Source organism: Grammomys surdaster, unplaced genomic scaffold (genome assembly GCF_004785775.1).
Source record: "Grammomys surdaster isolate TR1022 unplaced genomic scaffold, NIH_TR_1.0 100, whole genome shotgun sequence".
NCBI lineage: Eukaryota > Metazoa > Chordata > Mammalia > Rodentia > Muridae > Grammomys > Grammomys surdaster.
The window spans coordinates 11,588,913-11,602,869 of record NW_021604579.1 but is presented as its reverse complement, the minus strand read 5'-3'; the positions used below and the strand labels follow the sequence as shown (position 1 = coordinate 11,602,869).

Genomic DNA, 13,957 nt, shown 5'->3' with positions numbered 1-13,957 from the left:
CCACCTACTGTGCCTCCCAAGTGTTGGGATTAAAGGCATATATCACCACTGTATGGTGCACAAGCCAGTCTTTGAAACTATATTTTATGGAAAAGTTCAAATATACATAAAACTACGGAGGTGAGCATGCGCATATCCACACTCTTATTACCCTGTGATATTTAAATTTTTTCCCAAATGTGAATGAGAATGGAAGCTGCCTATCAAATGAACACAGTATTAAGTTGAAAATTCTAAGGTGTTTGAATGCAGAGAAATAAAAATATAGTAGGCTTAGGTCGAGGCCCTGGAATATGCATTTTCAACAAGCAATCTAGGCAGTCCTGTCTTCAAGGACTTCAATACCACACGAGGATACAGACCATACTGAGAAGTGCACCACGTGGCCAAATGGGGTGAAAATGATCAGAGAGTTCTCTATGCTCCCCACTTGTGGGCAAGCCAGCAAAGATAATGCAGCCTGGATGCTCATTCACCCCATTTCCACAGAGCCCTGACCGGGACATGGACCCTCCAGAGTCCTAGGTGACAAGGACTCAGAGAGACCTCTCCCACCATGTGTACAGGCAGGTGAGCAATGGTACCCCTCCACCGTGGAAGCCTTCTTCGAGCTCTGAATTTGAGACTGGGGCTAAATTTAAGGGTTCAGTCTCCATGAAGGCCAGGAAAATGGGGATATACCTGATTATCTTACAGAGTTCAAGGACCAAGATGTTTCTAGAAGGAAAGTCTGTCCATCCATTGTAAGGAAAGCCTGTCTCATCATTTCAACTTCCTTAGCATAGGAACAAGGTGTCTTGTGTGGCAACAGTGGTAATGTCATGGTTAGAGCTGGAAAGGGACTCCTACTTATGTAAGAAAGCTATGCTACAGCAGTGTTCCTCTGAATGTGGTCCTCAGACCAGGGGTAGTAGCATTACCTAGAATGCAACTCAGATCTGTGAAGGCATCTGCTTTCGCAGTGTCCCCAAGAGTATGGGGATCACCAAAGCTTAATGAGCTATGATCCAGACAGGCCATTGTCCTGTCCTTTTGATCTTAGGATATCTCCTGAAAAAGCTACGGGGCAGCCATTTTCATTTGTGCCACACCAGGTTTCAATTTCTTGTCAATGTGCTCAAACTATGTTCCTCTTCAGACTTCTGATCTATATGCTCTTGTTGAAAGCAGACTGTGGAAGGAGAGGCAGTGAGAGGGAAAGCCAGTGCTGGGCTTCTCTGGTCCTCCCTCCGTGCCTCCCTCCCTCTTTCCCGTCCCAACTATAACATGGGCTCCAACAATGGGAGAAAGGCGGAGTGTCAAGCCTGGGAGTCTCTGTACCTGTGGCGTGTGCTTCTTCAATGTAAATGATGAGGAAATCTGCTGTGGAGGCAAAGTCGTCTACGAGTCTCTTGAACTGGTCAAATTTGAGAAGAAATGAAGGTCAGGTGCAACTGCCAAAGTTCAACACCAGGGGCCTGCTGCCTGCAACAGGAAGGAACCATGGGAGCCGAGACTTGCCTGTTTTTCTTTCACATGTACTGTCTTCCCTCCTGCATTTAATTCTGTTCCTTCTGTCCCTGTGGGATGGGTCTCAGGCACTATGACAAGCCTAGACAGCATCACTAATGGGGGTTAGGGCTGGCTTTTGCCTCTCTAAGGGCAGAGGTTTTGTAAGATGTCTCAGTGACCACTAGATGCTAGATGCTAGTCAAAATAAAACTCCTTCCCTACAGACTGTAGTTTATAAGGTGGGCAGACACCCAACCTCTATGAGATGAGATTGCTAATATTCCGAGTGGGTAGTTACTCCCCCGTTTTGAGACAATGTGCTATAGTGATATAGCCCTGGCTAGCCTGGAACTCACTATGTAGACCAGGCTGACCTAGAACTCAAAGAGATCTGCCTCCTGAGTGCAGCCCCATGCCTGGCAACTCTCTCTCATATTTACAAAGCACCCAAAGTTTATGGACTTGTTTCAGCACCCACACCCAGCAGGTCAGTGGTGGAGTTCAAGTGAGGACCGGCTTCTGAACTTGCAAGTCAGTGCTCTTTCTATTAAAAGGGTCTCCGTTTCCTCAATGAACATGAAAACACAGACTCTACAGGAAGCTGGAACTGTGGCTCAGCACTTTAGAGCACTTTGATCTTGCAGAGTCCAGTCCCAGCGTCCACGTTAGGTTGCTCACGGCCACGTGCAATTCCAGTTCCAGGGATCAGACACTCTCTTCTGGTCTCTGAGGTACCAAGCACAAAGGTGATGCACATATGTATACACAGGTACTCACACATACACATAAGATAGAAAATAGATCTTAGAAGAACACACATTTTACAGGGTCATTATGAAAACTAAGTAAACTCATGCTGATGAGGACTTAATACGGTGCCTGGCCCATAGGAGATGCTCAGTAAACCTACGCTATTGTGAGGAGCTTGTATCTACTCCTTGAGCTCTGAAGTAGCAGAACAGTGAAGGCGGCATCACAAAGGGGACAGGTGTGGGAACTGCTGCAAAACAAAAATCATTGAAAACAAAGAAAGAGCTGCTGAGTCTGCTATACAGATTCTTCAGGCCCTGGGGTCTCTCTCATAACCTGGTAGGTGTTTTAGTTAGCTGCTATTTAATGTCGTACTCTCCTAAGCCTGAGGATGTTGGAAGGGTGACAATGGCCCCCATGGTCATTGCAGCCCTAAACACCTCCTGCTCTCTGCCAGGAGCACAGAAGCTGAGCCAGCAGCTGCCCCCTCCTTCCTGCCTGCCCTTCCTCCCACTGGGCATTGCCTTTTCTACTTCTGGATGTCCCAGGTACCTTTATGAGGACCTCCAGGTCCCTCCCAGTCACTTAACAAATTGCACAGTGTCAGTGACAGTTCATGATGGGGACAGCACCCTGCCATGAGACACTGGAGGATGCCCACACTAGGTCTTGCCTTTCCGGTTTGGTGATCTTGCCCCTTCAGGTGCAGAGAGTGACAGCAGTCACTGTAGGAGCAGGGAGGCACACCCAGAGATAGAAGAGTGAGTCCTAGAGAGTAATGTGTCTCAGATGTTCAGGAAAGGCTGTACTTGTGTGGGCTGAGTGTCCTGAGGCCCGAGCCCCCAGAGCTCATCCACTGTCCCACAAGGCTTAACAACTGCATGCAGATTTGAAGATGAAGCCATGATTGGGCATAGTGGTACAAGCTTGTAATCCCAGAACTGAGGAGGCTGAGGCAGGTGAGTGCTGTGAGTTTGACGCCAATCACGTAGTGAGACCCTGCTCACAATACTACCCTCCAAAAACAAGGACATCAGGAGGACTCTCAGGCGAATTTCTGAAGAGTATTAAATCCCCAAGCACAAGGCCTTTCTGATCGTGACAACCCTTGGTTGTCAGCTACAAAGTCAGCTCTAGGCAAGAGCCTTCTGTAACACCTCAGCCTTGGCTGGGTGAGACACTATTGTGCCCTGAGGTTTCTATGGCTAAAGTTGAAGACATGCTGAACCCTAACCACACATCTATAGGAGGCTTGCTAGCCCTGCACAGTGACAGTGACATGACCTGTTTGAGAAGCCACATCACCCAAGCTGCTCCTTGTCCCTAAGGGTTCCTACTCCTTCCCCACCCTCACCCCATCCCCGCTTTGAGCACACACATACTCTGTCTATAACCATTTATTCCAAATTTACAGTATGCCAGGGTTGCCAACACAGGCAGCAGTCAGTGAGAAGAAAGCCATCAGGAATCTGCCTCCATGCGACGTGGGGTTTGTTCAGCTGGGAGACTGGCCACAGGCAATGAACAGGCAAAGCGAAGCATTGTGAAACTGTGGTAAGCGTTATGAAAGAGATCAGAAAGGGTGTCCCACTGCAGACAGGTGGGGCAGAGAGGGAGGGCCTCTGGGGAGCTGCCGTTCAGCCCGAGAGGTGAAGGACTGGAATAAATCAGTCCTGGAGAAAAGAAGAAGGACATTTCAGGCAAAGTGAGTCAATGTTCAAAGTCCTCGAGGAGGGACAGAGCCCAGTTTGTTTAAGGACCTGCAAGACCACTGTCCAGAACCTGGCACCAAGGGTGGATTTGGCAGAGGCTGCAATGGGCCGGAGAAAGAGCTGCGAGGTTTTATTCTAGCGTGTAGGAAGTGCCAGAGCTATAGAGCAGGGGTGGGGGCAAAAGCTATAATTCTTGCCCACCTGGCTCCTTAATCCTCTTTCTCACTCGGAATTCCTGTTCTGCGTATGACTGATAAGACAGTGTGCCCAGCCTTGCTCTCTAGAAGACCAGAGAGGCAGGCATGCCCCTGCCCCAGCAGCCAGGGGCAGGTAGCACTCCCCATCCAGGTTTTTTATTCTGGAGTCACTGAGATAAAATTCATTCTCATCCTGGTGGTGGTACCCCTCAGGGGTGGCCGGTGGGGGACATCCCGACCATGGTGACTGCAAGATGTGATGAACTGTTGTTGTTAAGTGACAGCTCATGTCCAAGTCTCCAGATGCTTTTAGTTCTCTGGATCCCAAGCCTCTTCTAGTGTGTGTGTGTGTGTGTGTGTGTGTGTGTGTGTTTATGTGTGCATGTGCATATGTGGGTATATATGTATGTGGATGTGGATGGGCGTGGGTGTGGGTGTGCATATGGATGTGTGTGGGTGTATGTCAGTGTGTACGTGGGTGTGTGTGGGTGTATGTGGGTGTGTAGGTGTGTGTGTGTGTGTGTGTAGGTAGGTGTGCCTGTGTAGAGGTCAGAAGACAGCAACTTGCAAGTGTCTGTTCTTTCTTGCCACCATCTGAGTCTTGGGATTGAACTCAGGCTGTCCAACTTGGCTACAGATACTTTTACCCACTGAACCATTTTGTCCGAATCTCCACACATACACCATGGCACACTTGTGGAAAACTTGTACCTCCTCACATGTTCATATATGCATACACACACATAAAAATAAAAATTTTAAATGTAATAAAATTATGTTTTAAAGGAAGCCAGAGTAGAGTCTGATGCTTCCAAAAATCCCTAGTGTAATGCAGCCATCAGATTCACTCTTGAATAGCACACTAGCTGCTGTGTGGAGAAAAGACAGAGTGGGAATGGAAGTCGGAGAGCAGCAGCTGAACGGCACTGGAGAAGTGGGGCCGTGGCTACTGCACAGGTGGGGAGAGGCAGGACTGGAGAGCGCACTGCTAGACGGTGGCGGACACTGCCAGACGGTGGCGGACACTGCCAGACGGTGGCGGAAGGACCCTCAGCTGCCCTGTGTTTCATGTCATCTGTTACACATCCTCCTTGTTCTGCACGGGATCTGAAGCACCTTGCATGCGTGTTAAAATAGCAAATGATAACCAAGGAAAGATTTCTTGGCCTTCTGAAAAGTGTAGAGCAGGACAGGAAATGGGCAAAGAGGCTCCAACGTGCTATGCACCTTTGAAATTCAGTTTACTTTTTGGCAATGCAGGATATTGAAACTCAAGGCCTCAAACACACTGGGCAAGATACTGAGCTGTGTCCCCTGCAACTGTACATTTGTTAGAACACAGCTATATATTGACTTTGAGTTTTCTAGTACTCAACTAAAGAGAGAGGCTCAAGTAGTTCTAATTTCATGACTTGGGGCCAGCAAGGTGGCTTGGAGGTAAGGGGGGCTTGCTGCCAAGCCTGACGACTTCAGTTTGGTTCCCAGGACCCACATGGTGGGTGAGAGGAGAGAACCTACTCCTTTGAGTTGTCCCTTGACCTCCACACATGTGGCATGTGCATGTGTACACTTAAACACACACACAAAATAAATTTTAAAAACAAGTAAATAAATGTTCAGCCTCCAGTGTAAAGGGAAGACAGGCTTGTTTCTCTGCAGACATGAAGCCTTTCTTATCTGGTTCACAAACTGTTTTTCTAGGAGGCCCTGGGAGGCCCCAGAGCAGAGAGACATTCTCTGTCCCTGATGGTTGATTGAACAATGATTCCTCCCCATGTGACAGGGCCTTCAAAGGGGAGGCTCTGAGGCCAGTCACTGACAAGTGACTGGTCACTGGACTGTAATGACCCTAGAGAACCACTCTTTAGATAATAAGAAAACTGATTTCAAGTTAGGACCAGTTTTAAATGTTAACTGTCTGGAATTTTACTTTTAATGGGCAAAAATTCAACAGGCCCCAGAAAGGACAGGCACATCTGTTTAACGACCTGAAGTGTGGTCGGCATGGTGATGAGCAGCGAGGGCAAAGTCTACCTGGCAGTGGAAAGGGGAAGTGTGGGTGCTTACGGCTGGCACACTGCTAGTGTCCACAAGCCACAGGCCACATCGTCAAAGTGTCAGGTAAGGACTCGAGGTTAGGTCTGCAGTGTTGTATAAATAGGAAAACAGCTCCAGAGTGTGCCTGGACTGGGCTCACGATCATGCCTCCTGGACTAGCCGATGAGCCTCTGGCCCAGGCTCTCTCCGTAGAGAAGCCCCTTTTATCATTACCAGGTGATACCTCCTCTGTATAGTTGGAGAGACTGCAGATCAACAGTTTACTCTGTGCATGTGTGTGGTGTTCAGGAATATGTGCATACTGTGTATGTGTGTGTCCTTGTTTAGGGCCATGCAGAGTATCAGAGATGGCCAAGAATCTGAGACTCCGATGTTCCATGCAACAGTAGAAAGCAGGACCAAAGCCCAAGCTCTTGTTCCTATTCCACTGAGAACTTGCTATGGGACTCTGAACGGCTCTGTACCACCCCAGTCCTTTGTGTCTGAAACAGTCAAGGGGTTATACTAGATTATCTGTAAGAAATCTTCCCAGACTACCAATGGGTAGCTCTAAAATGGGTTCTGCATTTATACTAAAGCATCCTTTGGTGTGTCAAAGGCCTGGAAGTTTCTGAAGAGCAATGAGATGTCTTTGTAATTGATTTTGATAATCTTACTTGGAAACCTTCCCAAAAACTAACCAATACCTTGAGGCATATATGTACCTGTAGGTAGGAGACAGGACACCCTCCAGCTCTGGTCCCTGATGGCTTCAGCAGCCTCCCCTTACACCTAGTTTCTACATCTGGGAACTCACCTGCCCTCCCCCTCTGTCCTGGGCTGTTCCCTGAATTCTTGTCCTCATTTGCCCCAGGGCTTAAGGACTGCTAGGCTCCCCAGTGTCCTCCCTGCCACTTTCCCAGTCACTCAGGCAGGGAATCTGAGTTCTCCCGAACCTTCTCTTCTCCAAAATCTTCTCCCCTCCCATTCTCTCTCTCCCTCTGAGCTGTGAAGTGTGCTGGGGCAGAGACCAGTGGCACTTAGGTCTGTGATTTCAGTGCACATTGTGTCAATGTGCTGAAAATCAACTCCATTTTACAAATGAAGGTTAGGTGGACTTATCCCTGCCTCCTGTATCATTTGCTTTCTGAAACAGCAGCAGGGATCAGGAGCAAGCTGAACACTCTATTTTTCTTTTCTTAAAAAGTGTGTGCATGTGCATGTGCGTGTGTGTGTGCACGCGCTCACACGCATGTATGTGTGTGTGTGTCCCTGTGTCCAGGTGCTTGCAGAGGCCAGAAGAGGGAGGAGGATCCCACAGAGCTGGAGTTACAGGCAGTGTAAGCTGCCCAATCTGGGTCCTGGAGACCAAACTCAGACTTTCTAGAAGAGCAGCAGCCATTTCTAACTGCCAAGCCACCTTTCCAGTTCACTAATCCTACTTTCTTTATTTTAATCAGGGTCTCATGTAGCCCAGGCTGGCCTACAACTTTCTAAGTAGCATGAGCTTATATTTGTGATCTTGCCTCTCCTTTCGAGTTCGAAGGTTATAGACACCTGACACCACACCTGATTTGCTGAACACTCTGTTTTATTTTTATTTCTAGATTGGGGATCAAACCCAGACTCTTGTGTATGCTAGGTGAACTCTCTACCATTGAGCCAGAGCCGCAGCCAGTAGTTTTTGAGACAGTTCTCCTTATATACCCCAGGTTGGCTCTGAACTCCAATCCTCCTGCCTCTGTCTCCCTAGTGCTGGGACAACAGGTGTTTGCCACCACACCTGGAAGACGGAATTCTTTTTAACTGAAAGAGGACAGTTAACAGACACAAGTGGGTTCTGTGAACTGGCGCTGGGGCAGGTGGCTTCCAGGGAGCTGCTCTTCAGATTGTTCTCCAGCACTCTGTCCTGCCTACCAGTGTCCGGCACACCGGAAACATCAGCTAAAAACCACTGTTCTCATTGCCCTCATTCCCAGTGCTCTGTGCTAACCGTTGGCTGGAAAATTAAGGTCCTTTTCATGTTATAGTTTAAATTCATTAATGGGGAGGGGGTCTCGTTCTTCTACTATTTTGAAATTCTCCTTCTCAGTCTACAAAAATCATATTCATTAGTGTCAAACACACCTCCTCCAGGAAGCCTTCCAAGTTCTGCAGGCAGTCAGGCCCTCTCTCCCCCCGGCCCCCCCCGCATGTCACAAGACCATTGATTTTTCTTGTTCTAATCATCTCTGCCATGGGACTGTAAAGCCCTTATGTCTAGAAGAAGGATCTTGCTGGAGCTTCCACTGTCTAGCTGAGGGTCTGACACACAAGGGAGCCCTCCCTGACTGTCCATCAGGGTAGGGTGCACAGTGAAATGGACAGAAGAAGGCTGATCCTGAGTCTGACCTGACATTCACTCAGTCAGTCAGCTGAGTCTCTCAGATCGCTCTGTTCTCCTCCAGAATGAGGGGCTCCCGTTAGGTCAACATTTCCCACTCGGTGGTGTTAGGAATCAGCGTGCCAATCAAAGGCTTCCCGAGAGGAGCTGGGAGGGGAGGCATATTTTACAGATCTGCTTTTAAGCCCCAGAGCCTTTCTGGACGTTTCATGTGCCGCTTGTCTTGTGGTGATCACAGGAGGCTGACACAGGATGTGGGGGTTCCCAAACTGGTTTGTCCTGGAAACTCTACATAGCGAAACTTATCTGAGGGGCTTGGATTCCAAAGAACATGCTTTGAAAAGCACTTGGTTATTCCCCTGTTTTGGTGCCTTGGGATTAACTGAATCAAACACTGCTCTTTCCCAGGGAGTTCTGCTGTGGGGAGTAGAGTGGCAGCAGCTGGGTAGGAAGAAGCAGTTCTTTGAGGGAAGGGGTAGGCAGGGAAACCTGGGTCCAGAGGGAGACAGCAGCTTCCTCATTAGAGAGATCTGAAGTGGCATCTCAGAGGATGAGGTAAGAGAGCTGGACCCTGGTGCTGAGGGGAAGGTGGCTGGCCACACAGAAGGGTGTTCCTAGTCATGGTGTCAACAAAGGCACATAGATGTCAAGCCCAGGATGGGCAAAGCCCCACAATGGTCTAGTAGAGTTAGCATGAAGAAATCTTGGAAATAATGTTGGGGTGAAAATTACAAGCATGACTACGGAATACTGTGAGCACCAGTCTGAGCCTAGGACTCCCCCGAATGCAAGAGGGAGATGTCACGGGGTGCTACACTGGGTAGTCTTGGGAAAGAGTGATCTGTCAGCTGTCAAGTGGAGGAAGGAGAACAAAGAGATGGTCTGCCAGGGAGAAGAGCATTGAGGACTAGTTAGGGCTTCCAGAACTCAAACAGACCATTATACCTGATGGCGAGGAGGATGGAGAACCAAGAGGTCTCATAACTCATAAACTACTGTCCTGTGCCACACCAGACACCAGACCAGGCGCTCTGATGGCTTATTGGTCACCCCCTGTGAATTTATAGGCTAGTGAGGGTGGCAGGGGAAACCTAGGTACCCACTCATAACTGAAAACCTTGAGTGTCAACAAAGCAAAGTATAGGATGTCAGTTGGGACATAAAAAGGGTAACCTGGGGAAGTCAGACTGGAGGCTGAGAGGGATTTCACCAGATAGAGGTGAGCTGCCTACATCAGGGGCTGGAAGGCCAGAGCACATGGCTTGTGATATGAACCCTGGGAAGATACCAGCCAAGAGAGAGAAAACCCAGGAGAGCTCACCACCGGTCAAGAAGCTACACAGGAGCATCTGGAGCAATGACAGGAAGCTCGGTGCTTTCCATCCACCTCTCCACCCCACCCATCCCCACTGCTCCGAGTCCCTGAGCTGACCTTGAATGAAATCCCAGATGTTGCACTTCTGTCCTGAGAGGCGGACCACGGTGCAGTTGGGGGCCAGCCCCCCAAACTCAGCCCTGTCTTCCAGTCTCTGCCAGCGGACCTTCAGGACAAACCAGAAGTACTGGATGCTGAAGAAGGTGGGGACCCAGTTGTCAGGGGCGAATCGGGGATTCCTGGCCATCCCGGTCTTTTCGCCCATGGCCAGGATGTTCTGCTTGACTCTCTCTGGGAACAATGTCATTAGAATCTTGCCTACAGCCACCTCCAAGGCCACCTGCAGGAATATCAGAAACCGCTTCAGCCACAGCCATAGCTGGGACAGCTCCATCTCAGCACAGGGCAGAACTGGCTCTGAGGCCTACGGACTGAAAGAGAGGCCCCAGCCAGACAGCACTGGGTGGAGCTGGACAAAGGTGCAGGGTTCTGCAGCCAACCCTGACAAGGGGATTGTGCCAGGACAACAGGTGTTTGCCTTGCTGTCAATCAGATGGAAAATTCCAAACCCAGGGCACAGAGGTCTCCCTAGCAATTATCCTCCTGGATTCTTTGTTATCTTTTGAGAAATTCTTAGTTTCTGAAAGAAAATTCTGTGTTGTTTTTTTTAAAAGACAAACACTTGAAAAGATCACACTGAAAGGGGCCCTGGTTAAAGTATAACGAACTCCACTATTTTGTACAATTAACATCCAGCCATTTTTTTAAAAAAAGAACAAAAAAAGGAGTCTAAGATCTCAGCTGCTGTAGCAGCACACTTTTTTTGTTTGTTTGTTTTTTGAGACAAGCTTTCTCTGTGTAGCCCTGGCTGTCCTGGAACTCACTCTGTAGACCAGACTGGCCTCGAACTCAGAAATCCGCCTGCCTCTGCCTCCCAAGTGCTGGGATTAAAGGCATGCACCACCACTGCCTGGCAGCAGCACACTTTTAACCCAGCACTCAAGAGGCTGAGGCAGAGGGATCTCTGTGAGTTTAAGACCAGCCTGATGTTCGTTAGTAAGTTCTGGGCCCTTCGAAGAAGAAGGAGGAGGAGGAGGAGGAGGAGGAGGAGAAGGAGGAAGAGAAGGAGGAGGAGAAGGAGGAAAGGAAATAAAAAATAATTTCTTGCAAATGACTAGAGTTTTTTGTTTTGTTTTGTTTTGGTTTTTTTTTTGTTTGTTTTTGGTTTTTAAGACAGGGTTTCTCGCTGGGCTCATGCCTTTAATCCCAGCACTTGGGAGGCAGAGGCAGACAGATTTCTGAGTTCGAGGCCAGCCTGGTCTACAGAGTGAGTTCCAGGACAGCCAGGGCTATACAGAGAAACCCTGTTTCAACAAACAAACAAACAAACAAACAAACAAGACAGTCTGGTCTTGAACTCACAGAGATGTGCCTGTCTCAGTCTCCTAGTACTGATATTAAAGGTGTGCACCACCACCACCTACCTGGCTATGACTAGCTTTTAAGGTTAGCTGTCTTATGTGTACCATGTGCATGCCTGGTACTGAAGGAGGTCAGAAGAGAGTGTAGAATCATCTAGAATTGGAGTTATGAATGGTTGACATGTAGGTTCTGAAAGTGGAACCCAAGTCCTCTGCAAAAACAACAAATGCTTTTACCCTCTTTGCCCTCTCTCCCTTTCCTCTCCCCTTTCCTCCCTCTTCCTCTCCCTTTCCCTCCCTCCCTCCGAGAGAGAGAGAGAGAGAGAGAGAGAGAGAGAGAGAGAGAGAGAGAGTATTTGTTTCAATAATACAAAGGCTGGCTGGAATTGTGCCTCAATGATAACACACTTGCCAGGCATGTACAAATCCTATGTATATCCCCAGAACTATAAAATAAAATGCAACAAATTGTATTGGGTTTTTTCAATAATGAAAAATACTCATTGTCTGGCTATACCAAACTTGATCCATTCATCGACTGGGGAACATCTGGGTTGCTCCCAAATCATAGACAAAACAGACACAAGCGTCACAGGCAGATGGAGACAGTTTGTCAATTCATTTGGCTCTCCAGTGGGTGCAGCCATTGGTTTGTGTAGTAGAAGTATGCTTGGTCTTGTAAAGAAGCACCCTACTGTCTTACAATGTGTCAGGGATATTTTATATGCCCCCAGCAATGACAAGTTTGCACAGCTGTTGCTTCATACCTTCGCCAGTGTTTGGTATTGTCAGTATTTTGCACGTTTGCTATTCTGGTATGTGTGCCTCAGCATCTCTCAATACAGTTTGCAATTCTCTGATGACGTATGCTATGGAGCACGTGTTAATAACAGATAAATTTTATCCTTTAGTTCCAGTGCTTGGGAGCCAGAAGTAGTTAGATCTCTGTGAGTTCAAGGTCAGCCTGGTCTACAGCGTGAGTTCCAAGACAGCCAGAGCTGCTATACAAAGAAGCCTGTCTAAGAAAAAAAAACAATAAATAAATAAGCAAATAAATATTATATCCTGATAAACTCACTGCAAGTCAAAGATATTAGAAGTTGAAAATGCCAAGGTGCATGGTGGCTCACGCCTTTAACCCAATCACTGAGGAGGCTGAGGCAGATAAATCTCTGAATTAAAGGCCTGGTCTACAGAACGAGTGTCAGGATACCAAGGGCTCTACAGAGAAACCCTGTCTCAAAAAACAAAACAAAACAAAACAAAACAAAAGCCTTTAATACAAAGCCAATCTACCAAGCATGATAGTAGCACCCTACTATTATAAAATTAAAAATTAAATTACATTTATCTTCTTTGTGTGTCAGGGGCCATGCATGCTGTGGCACATGGGAGAAGGTCAAAGGGACGGCTTTGGCTGTCAGTTCTCTCCTACAGTGTGGTCCCCAGAGATTGAACTCAGGTCCTTGAGCTTGGTGGTGATTGCCTTTACTCACACGTGTGTTTTTGTACCACAGTAAAGTTAAAAACCATCAGCAGATGGGCTGGAGAGATGGCTCAGTGGTTAAGAGCACTGACTGCTCTTCCAGAGGTCCTGAGTTCAATTCCCAGCAACCACATGGTGGCTCATAACCATCTGTAATGGGATCCATTGCCCTGGAGTGTCTGAAGACAGGTACAGTGTACTCACATACATGCAATAAATAAATCTTAAAAAAAAAAAAACTGTCAGCAGAACATCGTGTGTTCAGCAGCATTTACTTGTCTGCCATCTGCATCTCTTCTTGGATGAGGTACAGGTCACAGCTTCTGGTTTTTCATTTGTGCTGCTAATTGAACTGAGGGCCTCGCACATTCTAGGTGAGTTCTGCCACGGAGCTACAACCACATCCCCAACTTCTGCCTATTTTAAAACCAAATGTCCATTTTTTTTTTAGAGGAGTCTTAAGAGTTCTTTGAATATTTTGACTAAGATTCTTTTTCAGATATCTTTTGCAAATGCCTTTTCCCAGTCTAGGCTTGTCTTCTTGTTCTCTTGATTGTTTTTTTACTTGTTTGTGGTTTTGAGGCAGTTTCCCTGTGTAGCCCAGGCTGGCCTGCCTACCCTTGCTTCTCAAGTGTTTGATTACAGATGTGTCAGGCCACCTAGAAATTACTGTGTCTTTATAATAACTCTTGGATAATATTAGTCCTCTGCCATAGTTGGGGTTTCCATTGCTGTGAAGAGACACCGTGACCAAGGCAACTCTTATAAACTCTTATAAATACAACATTTAACTGGGGTTGGCTTACAGGTTCAGAGGTAGTCCATTATCATCATGGTGGGAACATGGAGGAGCTGAGAGATCTACATCTTTATCCAAAGGAAGCCAGAAGCAGACTGCCTCCCACGTGGCTAGAAGTGTCTCAAAAGCCCATCTCTGGGCTGGAGAGATGGCTCAGTGGTTAAGAGTACTGACTGCCCTTACAGAGGTCCTGAGTTCAGTTTCAAGCAACCACATGGTGGCTCACGACCATCTGTGATGGGATCCGATGCCCTCTTCTGGTGTGTCTAAAGACAGCTACAGTGCACTCATATATATTAAATAAAT

General features: G+C 47.6%; 1 protein-coding gene across 2 annotated transcripts in view; it reads right to left on the bottom strand.

The window, feature by feature from the left end:
- The window catches only part of Dio1 (iodothyronine deiodinase 1), a 15,849-nt gene extending 5,498 nt beyond the window's left edge, over positions 1–10,351 (bottom strand). Inside the window, exons 1-2 of one of the 2 annotated variants that reach the window (XM_028787006.1) lie at positions 10,003–10,351; positions 1,321–1,464 (exon numbers count right to left, since the gene is read on the bottom strand). In XM_028787006.1, coding sequence (XP_028642839.1) covers positions 1,321–1,464; positions 10,003–10,339 — 481 coding nt within the window. In that variant the 5' untranslated portion in view covers positions 10,340–10,351. The remainder of the gene's footprint in view (positions 1–1,320; positions 1,465–10,002) is intronic. The other variant, XM_028787013.1, reaches the window with a different exon arrangement.
- Positions 10,352–13,957: the final 3,606 nt, after the last annotated feature.